The 15513-nt window shown below is 41.6% G+C and overlaps 1 protein-coding gene across 1 annotated transcript; it reads right to left on the bottom strand.

Annotated features, from left to right (window-relative positions):
- Positions 1-10072: 10072 nt before the first annotated feature.
- LOC117846187 (transcription factor UNE12) lies at positions 10073-13214 on the bottom strand. Its single transcript, XM_034727303.2, has 7 exons — positions 12860-13214; positions 12638-12733; positions 12411-12530; positions 11724-11789; positions 11274-11339; positions 11096-11170; positions 10073-10533 (listed from the first exon to the last, which is right to left on the bottom strand). The coding sequence occupies exons 1-7, from the start codon at positions 13073-13075 to the stop codon at positions 10303-10305; spliced, it is 870 nt and encodes a 289-aa protein (XP_034583194.1). The 5' UTR covers positions 13076-13214; the 3' UTR covers positions 10073-10302.
- Positions 13215-15513: the final 2299 nt, after the last annotated feature.

Genomic DNA, 15513 nt, shown 5'->3' with positions numbered 1-15513 from the left:
TATAGTATATCGATAGGCTATAGCTGATAGTATTCCCACGGGCTAAGTTTAAATTTTGGCTTATTAAAAAATGGAGCAAGGTAAAATGATAGTGTCGTGGCAGAGTCGCTAGAATAATAAGATGGATTAAAAAAGAAACATTATTAGGCATTGATGAAGGTATATGTTATAATGTTGTTAGAGGAATTTACATATTTTAAACATAATGAAGGAATATGATAAGGATGTATAAAATGAATTATAACTATCCAAATTAGCAATAAACAAAAATTGATCGGTGGTCATCCTTTTCAATTGGATACTTCTGATCCAGATTACATGTTGAAGACCAATGTGGATGAAAATTAGATAATCTCTTCAATAAGCCATCAATCTGGGATACTCACTACCAGAAAACCGGAAATTCCTGTTGGTTTGAACCTTTCCCGTCAGTTATAAGAAAACCGACAGGAAACTTCACCCAATCCCGTCGGATGGGGAAAACTGATAGGAAACATCCTACGAAATCCTTACAGCTTAGTAGAACCGTCAGGATAGTGAAAAACCGACAGGAATGGTCTACCAGTTCCGGTGTGCATAGAACCGACAGGAAAGGGTTCCTATCGGTGAAAAAACCGACGGGAAATCTTTCGCCATAGGGCGCATGCAAAAAACCTGCGCAAAAAGTCACTTGCGCATGAAAAATTGACCAGTGCGCTCTATCCCATGCTACTTTACACTTGGGCCCACATACTGATGACCCACCCAACAAAATATCCACCCTTCCCTCCCCTCCGAACCCTATCCCATTTGCCGCTACCACCTCACGCCTTGGCCGCTCGACCAAAGCGCACACCCCCAAACGCCATCCCTCCCCTCCACGCCCGCCGCTCCCCCGATGCTGTCCCTCCCCCAATGAACGCCGCTCCCCGATGCCGACCCTCCCTCAACGACCACCGCTCTCCCGCCGCCATCCTCCCCACAACCAACGCTCCGACACCCTCCGCCACTGTCGCCTTCCCCCCAAGCGCCGTCGCCCCCACCACCGCCGCCTCCCTGACACACTCCTCTCTGCTCGTGGAATCCACAAGAGGCGCAGGCCGCAAGAGGCACGAGAGATCCAGAAGAGGTGCAGAAGGAAGGATCCACAAGAGGCGAAGGAAGGGAGTTAGTGTCGAGCACAAGATCCAATAGTGAAGCCTACCGCCACCTCCTGCATCTCGTATGATTAATTTGTCCTCTTTCAACTGTTACTTTCAGATATAGAAGTTAATGCATTAACAATATCATGTGCCATTTTACTTGTTCATGTGTGCTTTATGGATGCCTTGATTAAGTTTTTTTTATTTTGCTCATGTCGTGATAACCAATATGAAACATTGGATGATAACTTTTTTTTTTCAAATAAACACTGTGATTCCTCAGTTTTAGAGAATAGATGTAGCCATAGTAGTATTGAATCACTAACTGTAACAATTTGTGAATGGTAACAGTGAAAGTAAACTAGGCTGAGCGTGATTGGATGTATGGTGGATGGAACCATGGTAGACCAACATCTGATTGGATTGACCATACAAAGGAATTCTTGGATTTTCCCTTCGCTAATCATAGTGTAGTACAATATGGTACCATTAAATGCCCTTGCTCTATGTGTCGAAATTATTTTCGGCATGAAAGGGGTAAGGTAGAGCTACACCTATGTCAAAATGGGTTTAAAGAAAACTATAGAATTTGGACCGCACACAGTAAGAGGCGTGGCCACAGCAGCGTGAATTTGAGGGTTTTGGTGAAATAGATGACATGGATACTATGTTGGCTGACTTAGTTGCAGCTGCTCCATCAATAGTGGATGAGGAGCCAACAGCTGCTGCTGATTTTATAGGATGATTGCTAGTGCGGAAGAGTTAGTTCACGACCAAACAACACATTCAAGTTTGTCAACCACAGCTCGGTTGATATCTATAAAGTCACAGTGCAACCTCTCCATTGCGTGTTATGATGATATCGTGGCACTCATCCAAGAACTCTTACCTGCTGATAGTAAATTGCCAAAGGACTTCTATCCTTCAAAAAAAATTGTTAGAGGGTCTTGGCTTGCCTTATCAAAAGATTCATGTTTGTTGCAACAATTGCATGCTTTATTATAAAGATAATAAGGATAAACAGAAATGTGACTTTTGTGATTTACGTGGATGACTCAAACAAGGTCCCGCGTAAAGTCTTGCGCTACTTGCCCGTAACAGATAGGTTACAAAGATTGTATGCACATAAGAAAACAGCAAAAATGATGTGATGGCACAAAGAAGGCCCCCTTCTATGTCTGGTAGAATGGATCACCCACGTGATGCTGAAGCTTGGCAACAGAGACAAGCTGCCGCAACAAGTGGCCAGGTCGAGCTCCTCACTGCTCCCATTGTGGAAAATCACCAATAATCTGCGGTTTGCCTTCTGCGTGTGCTGATGTATCTCCCAGACCACTTGTTGCTGCTCCGCGATTGCCTTCTGAAGGGCTCTCCTGCTCTCCCACATTGAACAGTTGATGTGGATGACCTGCTCAAACTCCAATTCGGCCAGGGCTCTCTTCACATCTGGTGAAGTTGGGGTGGCGATGGCTCGGAGAACGGCGAACGCCCCCAAACCATCCCAGCCATCGAAGTAGAAGACGTTGTCTCTGCTACCGACGCTTCTAGTGGTATTAGCCTTTTCCTTCAGCGGATCAACAATTTGTTCAGCAGCCCAATTTCGTGCTAGCCTCAATAACCCGCGCACATTCGCATATGCATCATTCAGTGTTCATCGAGCATTCGGGGTGATCGGTGACTACTTTTCACTTGAGATTATGGCACCCTTCCTAGCATATGCTCCCTCCATCCTCAAATATACGACGTTTAGGATAAGTAAATTAGTTCATTTTTGAACTAAATAGTACTGTGTCCTAAACATTATATATTTATGGACGCATGGAGTATATATATAGCAGTACTAACTAATAAGCACTAGTACATCAACCCGTGCTCCCACACGGGCTAATATTTTTAAAAGCTATTATATTTGAAAATTAGTTAGAAATTAGACTTATAGCTAATAATCAAAATTGTTTACCTACTACTCTCTCCTTTTTTAAATACTTCAACATAATACTCATATATTTAGATGTGTACTTATCTTTATCCAGTTGTGATTATTTTTTAATTAATAATAACTCTATACACCTTTTCATCCACGTTCACAATTCCCTCCATATATTGTGTTTAGCATAAAAATTAATATTTTTTCATCACTTCCTCATATACATGTATAAATGGTCTACATGGTGACAGCCCACATGTATATACCTTAACTTAGTATTTATATATTAACAATAATATAAATAGGTAATTTAGAATCACATATTAGTTTACTTTGGACATTTTTGTTTGGTGAACATGAAGATAGTTAGATTAAGATATAGGTGTTTACTTTAGGTTATTTTTAATAACGACATACATGGGTAACTTATATACAAATTTAGAATAGAATTTTAAGCTATGCTTTATAATGATATGCATGGGTAAATTGGATAAGATTTTTTATAATGGCAGAGCTTGGTAATATAGATATAGGTTTAGGGGTTTACTTTATAATGTTTTCTATAACAATAGTGGTGGGTAGCTTTTTAGAAAATAAAATAGACCAATGACTATGATTATTAGCGTTTACATGATTGATATTTGTTGTTTATGACTTTTGCGAGATTTCTAGGATTTTTTTAGCATGTATTTTGAGAACAAATGTGGAGTCTCCGATGGGAAAAAAGGACACATTGCTAAAAAAACTATTATAGAATATTTTCATGATGATAGTGTTGGGTAAATTTTTAGAAAATAAAAAAGACCAATGACTATGATTATTAGAGTTTCTAGGATTGATGTTTGATGTTTCTAATTTTTTTATAATTTCTAGATTTTTTTCTAACGTGTCTTATTTGTATATGAAAATACGATGTAAAACCTAATCAACTTTCATTTATAAATATTGATGTATAAATTATACCATTTAAACTTTTAACTTTGAAAAATAAACTATATGTAATAACTTCTAATCGCTATCTTTATATGTCGTGTTGGACTAGACAAGTTATAATTAGAAACTCATTCATATTGATATTAATCATATTAACACTTGCTTAAAGAAAACCGATGTATAAACCTAATTAGCTTTTAATTAGAAAAAGCTAAGTAAATAAGTATTAGTCAAAATTAATATCATATTTATTATAAAAACACGAAACACGACGAAACAACGTTGCTAAACTATAGTTTACGATTAGAAGATTAATGCAGCAAGAACCAACTAGAACGAAACTTTGGTTGAGAAGATACACTATCAAAAGATTTGGGTTCATAAAAGAAAAGAAACTATGTGCTTCATACATTTTAAATGTATAAATCAATGTGCATGATATTTCAAAGAAATATCTTATGTTCGAACTAACTCATATTATATTTATAATTTGAAAATATGAAGTAAAGCTTAGTCAAATTTTAGTTACAAATGTTCATGTATTTTTTTTACCACTTTGAATCATTTAATTTGGAGAAGGATAACCTCTATGGGAATATCTAAGTGCATAACTTTATGATTCGTGTTGAACTAACCAATTTACAATTCGAAAACACATTTATATATATGCCAAATTAACATTTAATTAAGAAAACTCGAGATATAACCTATGTAACTTTTATTTAGAAAGCAAATTGAATAAACATTAATCAATTTAACATTATCATGAAAAACGGAAGTGTAGATCTAACTAGATTTTATTAGAAAACAAGCTTAATAGGTATTAATCAAATTAACATTTAATTATGAAAGCGAGGTATAACTCTAATTAGATTTTATTTAGAAAACTCAGTTAAATAGCATTAGTCCAATAAATATTAACTATGAAAAACCGATATGTAAACCCTAATTAAATGTTATTAAGAAAATGTATTCAAATAGACATTAATCAAATAAATTTTATAATAAATTTTTAAAACACACATTAAGGTAAACATCATGACTAGCGTGTAATTTATGGTTAGACGAAACTAACATAGCAAGAACAAGCTTAAACGGATACGAAACGCAAGAGGTATGATCATCTAAAGATTCTAGGGATCTAGCAGAGAGGAAACTCTAGACTCAGTGAATAGTCACTGCGAATAGATGAATCTCTGGGGTTAGATCTGCAAAAGGACAGGACTAGGGCTAGGTTGCAGGCATCTAAACTATCAGGGGTCGATATGTTAACTTTCCAAGACACAAAGTTCTTTTGAAAAGTTACACATTTCTTCAGGGGCGTGGATGCAGAGAGCTTTTGGCCATAGCGTCCGGTGGTTCTGGGCATTCGAATCGCCGGCGACTCGGGCGGCCTAGGGTTCAGACGGGTGGCGCAGGAGATGGAGGAGGCGGAGGGTGAGTCCGTGGGTGTCCTCACCTACGGCGGAGGTGAACAGCGGTGGCCGGAATTTGGAGGCGACGATGACCCCGGCGGTGGCTCGGGCTCCGCGCGGTGGAGCTCTTCCGGCGGTGGAACAGGGACGACGAACGGCGGCGGGTGCTCGTCCGGGCGTTGCGAATCCCGTGGCGTCCTTCTCTTGCCCCGACGAGCAGCGTCTCGGTGAATCGGCCGGTCAAGACGGTGAACAACGACCGGCTCGAGACTTCTCACGGTGGCGGGGTTCCGGCGACGATTGGACGGAGGTGGGCAATGCGGAGTTGCGATTCAGCGATGCGGTCCTCCTAACGGCGCTAGCTTGCTCCGATGGTCGACAGGCACGGCGAATCAGGCGAGCCGGCGGCGGTGCTCTGCTCCGGCGGGTGCTTGCACACAGTGGCGCAGCGCGGCAAGGCGAGGACGGCGGGACGAGGCGGCTGCAACAGGGGGTCGCAGGCTCACGGGGCGCCCCTCTATATACGGCGCGGGTGGCCGCAACTGGCGTGGCGGCGGCGCTGCCTGCCTGTGCAGCTCAGGAGAGAGCTGCAGGGCAGATGGGTTCAGTTGGGCCTGAACCGGGCCTCGTAGGCTCGGCCCAAAGGAGAGGTTGGGTCCACCTGCAACGAAGGAAAAGAGGGAGAGCTGGGTAGGGTTAGGGTCTGACGGGTTGGGTCGGGTTTGCTTGGATCCGGGATTTAGGGTTTATCATTTTCCGGAATAAAATTTCCAGTGCAAAACAAAATCAGGATAATTCTAGATATCGTTTTTAAAGCATGAAAAATATCTAGAAAATCCCAAACATACCAGGAAGAATCCTAGAGATAGTTTGGGATATGAACAGTCCAAATAAAACACTTGAAGCTCGTGAAAAGGGTTCTAAAGCCTTCTAATAAATAGATTTAGCTCTAGAAAATTGAGAATAAATCTCAGAAAAAGCTAGAAAATTCTCAAAAGAACCTGATCGTCGTCTAAATACATTTTAAAACATTTGCACTCAATAAACACTAAGATGCATTGACATGAATGCAACACACATAGAACAACACTATTTAATTTAGAAAAACAACCAATTATTTTTCCTATACTACATTTCCTGTCAAGAAAAATAAATGTTGGAAAATTTTTAAAATTATGAGAAAATTATTATTTCATTATTCTTTTTAATCACATCCTGAAATCCAGAAAATTCAGGATGTGACAATAACAAAAAAAATCCTATGCGTGTTCATCAATTTAATGAGGAGCTCATAGGAAAATTCTCACATAAAAGTATCATATTTTCAATAATGTAACTGTGATATGAATTCAATGTGCTTGAGTACACATGCCACAATCCTAGATTTCATGTTGCCAACTAAAATATTAGAAAAAAAACACAAATAAGCAAAATCTGCACATGTTAAGGAAAGAGAGACAGGATGCGAGAGTCTCTTTACCTGGAGTGTGGAAATTGCCAGAGCATGAACCGTCTTTGCACACCTTTGTGATTCGGTAGGACTCGAGATCAATAGTGAAAAGCCCCTCATCTGTCAGCACAAAGATGACAGCAACGCCATCCGCAAAGCCAGCTACATCAAGTGAGGCTGAGAAGACATCATGAGGAAGCAATGTCTCAATGTCAATGACTCTGCTTTGTGCCCATCCTGCATCAGTTATGTCAATTTTGATAGTATATCTGTTTTTTCTAATCATTTACACAACTTTCATGTCTACCAGAATTCACAAAAGTCTATTGCAGCGTAGTGAGGCTTACATAAGCCAAAGTCAGGTTTATGAAGATTTTGCCAGAATAAAGCATTCTTGTTCCCTTACTAATTATTTGCTTAATGTTGTTAACCTTGCTTTAATATTAATCTAAACCACAGAGAGTTGGAGAACACGACATCAGAGAAAACTGCAGCTTGCGAAAGGGTCAGAATTCTTGAAGAGAGGCTCAAAGAGCAGACTGAGAGACTGCAGAGTGAAACCAAGCAATCTCAAGAGACTGTGGCTTCTCAGAGAGAACTGCTTCGAGAACATGGGGTCCTGAAATCTGAGACGACCGAGAAGGATAGGGACCTGACCAGTTTGGGCATAATAACACTATAGTTGAGAAAAAAGAACATATATAGACGTCCAACAGAGAAATACAGGTATAAAGTTCAAAGTTCAAACCTTTGCCTCGTAAGTTCCCATATTTTAGCGAAGTGAATGTTTTCTTTACAGTACCTTTTTTATTCCTCTGTACTCTAGTTGTAGAGGACCGGATTGGCCCTGTCGTCAGATTAATTAAAAGCAGCAAAATGGAATTCCAGAAAGCTAAATAAACAGCTCAGAAAAGCCATCAATGTGAACAACAAGCTGGTGATAGAGTTGAAGACCTACAATGATCTTTTTGCCAAGATCCAAGGATCCACCCTGAGATGCTAGAGGTTTGGTTCTTTAGGACCTCCTAAAATTCATGTCACATCGAATATTTGGATGTTAATTAGGAGGACTAAATATGAGCTAATTATAAAACTAATTACACAGATGGAGGCTAATTCACGAGACGGATCTATTAAGCCTAATTAATCCATCATTAGCACATGTTTACTGTAGTATCTTGTCAAATCATGGACTAATTAGGCTTAATAGATTCGTCTCGCAAATTAGTCTCCATCTGTACAATTGGTTTTATAATTAGTCTATGTTTAATACTCCTAATTAATATTTAAACATTCGATGTGACAGGAATTTTAGGAGGTGCTAAAGAAACAAACACCCCTATCAGTCTATCCATTCTCAAAGACACCGAGAACACGATAAAGATAGGTCATTATGAAGATCTGTTGGCTCGTATTAACAATCTGGGAGAGGTAAACAAGCCTAAGATGCGGGAAACAATCAAAATAGCCACAAGCATGTCTGCTTACGGACCAGTCGCCACCATTTTTGTAAGGCTTCGTGCCTATCATGGAGACGACTTTGATCTTCAAAGGCTTCTTCTGCCATATGGACACTCAAGATTATGCTAGGATTCGAAATGCAGTTGAACCCCTGGCAGCAGAGGCTGCACAAAAATATATGGACTGAATTATGGTCACTTTTGAACACCTGTAACTAATTGTGATGAAGTCTAGGTCCGCCATACATTTGTGTTGTGGCAAGATGTTATTAGATAGGCTTAAAGTTTTGTTAGTTTTTAAGCTGAAAACCAAACATATGTTTGGTGCTACACCAAGTTACATCAAAGACAGGCAAGTTTGCTGTGATCAAGGCAAGGCAAGGCAAGGTAAGGCAAAAACGCAAGGCAAGGTAACCAAAGAATAAGAACATTTTGGCCAAGAGGTGACCTCTTTTCGTTCTCTCCAACTAGAATTTAACTGATTTGGCTATTTTATTATACGGCTGATGTGCAACCTTTGTACATGTCTTCACATTGTTATAATGTTGAGCATGCATGCCAATTGCCAAAAGAAGCCACAAATAAGAAGGAACATAAAGAGATGCTATTAACAAACAATAACAACAACAGCCAGGCCAATGATGAATTGAACATTTCGACCAACCACCAACCGCACTAGCTGGAACCGGATGAGTGCAACAGTGTTATCTTTCTCAAACAGGATTCAAAACAAGTTTACAACGGCAGATGCAGATAATATTCTTGCAAGGTACATAGAAAGCACCAGCATTTTTGCATTCCATGGAAACATTATCTCATGACAGTCAGTACATGTAACAATGGTAATCCAACTAGTCCAAATAATTGTGCCAAACAATTAGCACTTTTTTGTAAAGTAAGTGCCAATGTATTCACAAAAAAGGATTCAGCATATAAAATTGACTTGACTTTATCTTGATTTCGTTTTAAAAAAATGCCCCTTTATCACCTGCCTATGATCCTTCCAGTAGTGGATTCCATCCAGGCAAAAGTACTCCAAGTCTGCACCAGAGCACCAGCTATGAACACCACCTTTCAAGTTTCAACTACTTGCTGTCAACAGCACGTCAATAACAGGTAAACTTCACACAAGCGTCAAACATCCAGGGCTGGTGACAATCAGATTAGCAGACTCATGACGGAAACTTGGAAGGAAAACCTGCCATCGACGGCAATGAACAGTGCGACAACAGCTGTTACCCACACCCTAAGATAAAAGGTGGCAGCATGAATCCTGAACACATGTTAAGTCAGCCTAGAGGAATATATATAGCTTCAGGTATGAACCAGTAGCACAAAAAGGGGCTAAAACTTTAACAGACAGTTCTTATCAAGACGGCGACTTGTAGACAGAAAAGTGAAGCCCAGGAGGAGCACGCTCCCACTAGCAAGCCGATCATCGCACGCTCAGCCTCCATTGACCGAGACCTCCATCCACACACTGGAAAAATTGACAGGATATCACGCCACCATTTGACATCGACGTCACCTTCCATCTCAACATTCTTTCAAATTTCGTCAACCATTTGCTCAGACTTACGCACATACATCAGCAGCCCCTTTTCATCAGTCCAAACATCCACTACCAAAAGGGTGACCAGCCCTACCACAAAGTGTTTGGCTAGTGCACTACAGACCCAAAAGGAAACAGCATGAGAGCAGGCTAGACTCTTTGGTAGCTCTACCCATCACTTGCACTCATAGGCACATTGAAAGATGTATGAGCCTGAGTAGAATATTGCTTACCATACCTTGCAATCAAAGCTGCTTTGAACAAAATAGGGAAAGGGGAGGCTACATCATATACCAATTTAACTGATTCGAGAGGGGATGATCTTTTAGGTCCTTTCCTACTTCACGGTTAGCACATTGAAACGCTCGGTATATCATACACTTTGGATATATCGATGCCTAATAGTATTAGGGGTGAATGCACGCTAAAGTTGATGTTACTATACTACGAAGATGTATTGGGTTCAGGCTTCAACGAGTGGCCATCCTGGGGGTTTTGAGTGTCGTAGATTGCCATTGCAAGCGAAATCGGCATCATGCATAGCGCTTTGGACTGGAGGAACTGCATCGCTGCCCCGATGTCTTCTTCCATCAGCTTTGCTACCTGCTTCTCTGTGCCATCAGTTGACCACTTCTCCCATATGTGCTGTGTGCTCCCACTGTCACTTGCCTCACCCTAGTAGTTCAAGCAAGATTCAGTTTACAGTGTAAAAGATAGGGTGCAACTCATGAACGAAGACACAAAAGAAAACTACCATGAGTCTGTTAATCAAGAAAGCATCATGGCTGTGTTATATTATCATTCACCATTATCAATGCAGCCATGCTATGAAAGTACAAAATTGACAAACCATATGTTTTCAAGATTGGTTGCTGAAGAAAGGTCAGCCCACAGTAAAAGCAGGCCTAGCCACATAAGCTCTACCAATAAAACAAAATTGGCATTTCCTTGATAGATGTAGAAAATATAACCATGACCAGTCAACTCAGTAGTAAACATAGAATATTCTTTACCAACAAACAGCAACAGGTGTGGTCATTGCTGAATAATAAAAGCCAAGAATGCATACATGCAAATAATCTGTGGCAACTAACCTAAACACCAAACAGTTATATCTCTGTTCTGTTCTATATATGCAAAAGGGGTTGAATAATTTGTGAAAATTAGCAAGCATTTTAATCAAAATAATTTCATAATGAGCTACTAGCATAAAACCCTATATTTTTCCGAGTGTTACCTTAACTGAGAGTGGAATATCAGCAACCAGCTGTGCAACTGCACCAGCACCACCCAGTCTGCTCATACTCAAAACCTGCAAGTTTAGAACATTTTTCCATATTAAATAGATAAAAGACATTGGATGTTTAATGTTGTTTATGATGTTAAAGACAACACTACATTGAAAAAAAGCATACCTTTACTTGAAGCCTAAGAAACTTCACATAATCAAGGATCTCATCTAGCATGGCTGCCCTATCTGTCTGCAGAGTTTGAAGCAATACATCAAGCTTACTGTTCAACTTTTTTGGAGTTACAGCTCGAAGCTCAATATCCAGTTGATAGGTAACGTTTCTCTTTCATAAAATTCACATAACTATTCAAACTGAACCAAGCGAGGATTATTTCAAGCGACATGCAAAATACTGTTGGTGAACACAATTATGTACTTATGAGGGAACAATAATTATCACCTCTGCAAATAATCATGTTCATAAGACAAAAAGAACTAGACGCACTATGAGAAACCCTGCTGTCAGGTCATCATAAGCCTGGACCACTTGCTGAAAATTCCATGCTAGGCATGTCAAACACGCAAGTCCTGGCATGCTTATAATGAGATCCGGAAATATGGCATGAATTATTACCTTGTTTGTGTTGGGGACCAATTCCTGCAATGCCCTCATCCTTTCTGCTATTCTCTCTCTCCTTAGCTGCATCAAAGCAGATGGAGGTTAAAGAAAGAACTGCTAAGAACCCTATGAGAATTCAGGGAAAAAATAGTATAAATAGAAAGGAAGGATAAAAAAAGATGTGGGCAACCAGCCAGCCATTCCATTCTTAATGGCTATTGTAATGCATGACCTCAGTACCATGTGGTTTACACCTTGAAACACAATCATTAGATACCTCTCTGGTAATCATAGCACCCTCACTACAAAACAAGTTTCCCGTTTGATGTATGAACTGTCCAAAAGGTGGTGACTTCCAACACAATGCAACATCATGGTTACGCGGCAAGTAGCTCATGATGCTTAAACAGCACGCCATATGCCGCCACCACAACAGCCACCCAACAGCTTAGATATGAAAGCAACCCTTTCCTTAAACACATCCAATTACTTGCACCGCAACATCCGCTATAATCTAGCTTAAACCCAAGGCAATCTTGTGAGCAAGTGACCTTCTTTATAACAGAAAACGGCGCCCGAAATCTCGTGGTCACTACTGGCCAGATCAGCCACAAATTTCGCTAACGTTTGCACCAAGATGATGACATAGCAGCCTAAATTGCAACGGTTTTTAGTTTAGCTGGATAATTTAACAGCTATTACCCTCTCAGCGATGCTGTGGGGATCGGTCGCCTGCCCCCGCCGTGCCCGCACCTTGGGCCGCGGTGCCGGTGGCTGCGGCGCCATGGCTCCCTCACCCGGCTTCGGCTGCGCGTGGAACATCTGCAAGTAACTGACAAGAATCAGCAGCAGCCTCCAAAACTCCCCAAAGTAAAGGAAACGGAACATAGCATTCAGATGGGACGCAAAATTGGGCGTGCGGGTGCTACCTGGGGAGGCGGCGGGCCGCGGAGGTGCGGCTGCTGCACGCCGCCGCCGCCGAACACCGGCGGGAAGAGGCCGGCGAGCTGCACGGGGTCCCGGTCCTGCAAAGAGCACGCGCACCCTCGGTCAGGACTCAGGAGTCAGTCGGTCAGTGCACTTCGACTAGTGAAACAACAGGGGCCAGCCGAAGGGGGCCACTCGCGCGGCGTGGGGGGGGAGGAGCTCACCTGCTTGGCGGCGCCTGCTGAGGCCTCGGCGGCTGCGTCGAGGCTGAGGGCGAGGGGGAAGGGGTGGTCCCCACCGTGGAGGCCGGCTGCGGCGCCCGCGTGCCCGTGGCCCCCGCCGGCGCCGGCGGGGGCCGCGGAGGGGAAGGCGAAGAAGTGCTCGAGGAAGTCGTCCTCGGCGCCCCCTGGCGGCGGAGGAGGCGGCGGCTGGCCCGCCATGGCCGGCGACGGGGAGGGGGGAGGGAGGGAGGGGTCCCACGCGTCAGGGGCCGAAGCTTCCGGTGGCTCGCGACAAGAGAGACAAGGGGGGAATGCGGTCGGCTCTCCTTTGCTGGGGAAGTGTGAAGGACTGAAGGCGTAGGGAGGAGGGGAGGGGAGGTTTGGCGTTTCTTTAGTAGAGGGGAGAAGGCGAGGGGTTATGGGCCGTGGGCCGTTGGTAGGGCCCAGCTGCTCGGGATGCAGACAGAATATGCGGCTGGGCTTCATTCCTTAAAAAAACAAAAACTTATTGTGGACTCCATCCCTACAGAATTTTTTTTTTGCAAAAACCAGCCCATATATATCTAAATTTTGAGATACCACGCTATAAAATGTCTTTGCAAATGAGCACCGCTTGATCCACTCCATTGTGAAAATCCATCTTCCTACACACACACACACGAACTTGATGATGCTTAGGTGCGAGGAGGCACTACAAGTTGAGATTAGCTGATTCAAGTTTGTACTGGTCTTGGATTATGGTTATTCATCGTGTTGGCGTGGAGACAATTTTTTAGATAGAAGCGCAAAAAACTTAAGATTTTCATCCGTGATTCTTTTGGTAGAAGCTCTAAAAATGTTGGTTTGTACTTTTTTATAAAACTTTGATAAAGACTATATTAACAGCTCCTTATTGGCAAAAAAGTATGAATTGACTTAACATATGTATGGTAGGTGGTTTTTTGCATAGAAAGATATGAGAGTAGGTCTAAGAAAGTTGCCTTACAAGTTACTACCTCTGTCTATAAATATATGATATTTAAGATTTAAGATAAGTTAGTTTAAAAATGAACTAATTAGCTTTTTCTAAATTTTATATATTTATGGGGGAGTAGAAACTTAGAATCTCGAAACAAGAGTGACGTACGGGGTGGTATCTACAATTTTCCCTTCCTTATACATAAGTCAAGCTGAGCATTTTTTTAAAAAAAAAAAGAGATGTCAAGACAATTCACTAAAGAGGCTGCGAGTTTTGCAAAAAAAAATAGCCAAGTTACTTAGACCATTCTTATTCTTATTGCAAGTTTCACGAGAGTTTCAATCTCATCAAATGAGATGACACGTAGGTAAAAACAATAACATGGCATGAAATTTATAAGGGGAGAGAGGAGTTGGGTTTCATGAGGATGAAATCTTGTGTACACAAGTACCTAGACTGAGAAACTAGAATGAAACCTCCATTAAGAACAATTTGTTTCATCTCCATAAATTTTGTCGATCCCATATGATTAGTGTGCTAGTACTTAATTTAGGTATAATTACAAGTGGTTACATATTCATATGGCATATTTGATCTCAACATCGTGCAACAATTAAATGTTATGCCTAACCTATGAAATCGTGAAATGAAATTGTTCGTTGTGAGGGGTTGTTTCATTCATCAATATAAATCTTTAGAGATGATGTGGCACTCTTGGAAATAGCGTAGTGAAACTCTCCACTGAGAATGGTCTTAGAGAGTGTTTAGATCCATGGACTAATTTTTAGTTTGGGTCACATCGGATGTTTGTATACCAATTAGAATGGCTAAATGTGAACTAATTATAAAACTAATTGCATAAGCCGTGGCTAATTCACGAGACGAATCTATTAAGCCTAATTAATCCATGATTAGCACATATTTACTATAGTAACACATGGTCAAATTATGGACTAATTAGGCTTATTTGTCTCGCGCATTAACCTTCATTTATGGAATTGATTTTTATAATTAATCTATATATTTAATAGTTCTAATTAGTATCTAAACATTCGATATGATAGGAACTAAGCTTTTATCCCTATCTTCAAATAGGGTCTTAGATTTCTCTCGTACTAAAATCAAATCAAGGGCGGTGGAAGGAAAAGTCACTGGCATTCTCAGTTTCATTTCATCCATGGCATACCAAACGCAAATCTCAATACATATTCGCTCCATGAATTTTGTACACCGCCAACTGTCTCATGCGACTGCGATTTGCGTGCTTGGCTGCAACGGAGCATCGCCGCCGTTCACGCCAGGAACGGGCGGATCCAACCGTCGCGCCAGCCGGAGCACAGGATATCCACTCGGAGTCTCGGAGAGGGACTTGCCTGTGTTGCTAGCTGACCACCACCAGGCGTCGAAAGCCGATTAGTGATGACCGCTTCAATAGAAAAAAAAATTCAAAAAGGAGAGAAAAGTAAAGAAAGAATCCTGTGATGACCGACCGGGTTAGCGAAGAAAGAAAGCCTCCTTCCTTTCTCCTCTCCCGTCCAAAAGCAAACAGAGGCAGAGCTGCGGAGAGCGCGAATGAAACAGCCTCAGACGGCGTACAGCGTGCTGATCCGACCGCCCGGACGTCCTGGCGCTGCCCGTCATTTTCCAGGCTGACGCCTCGCGTGTCCATCGAGGGATTGCTACGTTTTGGGCACTTGTC

This window comes from Setaria viridis, chromosome 2 (assembly GCF_005286985.2).
Source record: "Setaria viridis chromosome 2, Setaria_viridis_v4.0, whole genome shotgun sequence".
NCBI classification, from domain to species: Eukaryota; Viridiplantae; Streptophyta; class Magnoliopsida; order Poales; family Poaceae; genus Setaria; species Setaria viridis.
Note: the sequence above shows the minus strand (reverse complement) of the source record. Positions and strands in the feature narration are given on the sequence as shown.

Coding starts and splice junctions, on each gene's coding strand:
- LOC117846187 (XM_034727303.2), bottom strand. CDS start 13,075: ATGGCGGGCCAGCCGCCGCCTCCTCCGCCGCCAGGGGGCGCCGAGGAC. Junction 11,340..11,723: donor TGGTCCCCAACACAAACAAG/GTAATAATTCAT, acceptor CAAACTCTGCAG/ACAGATAGGGCAGCCATGCT. Junction 11,171..11,273: donor TTCTTAGGCTTCAAGTAAAG/GTATGCTTTTTT, acceptor CTAAACTTGCAG/GTTTTGAGTATGAGCAGACT.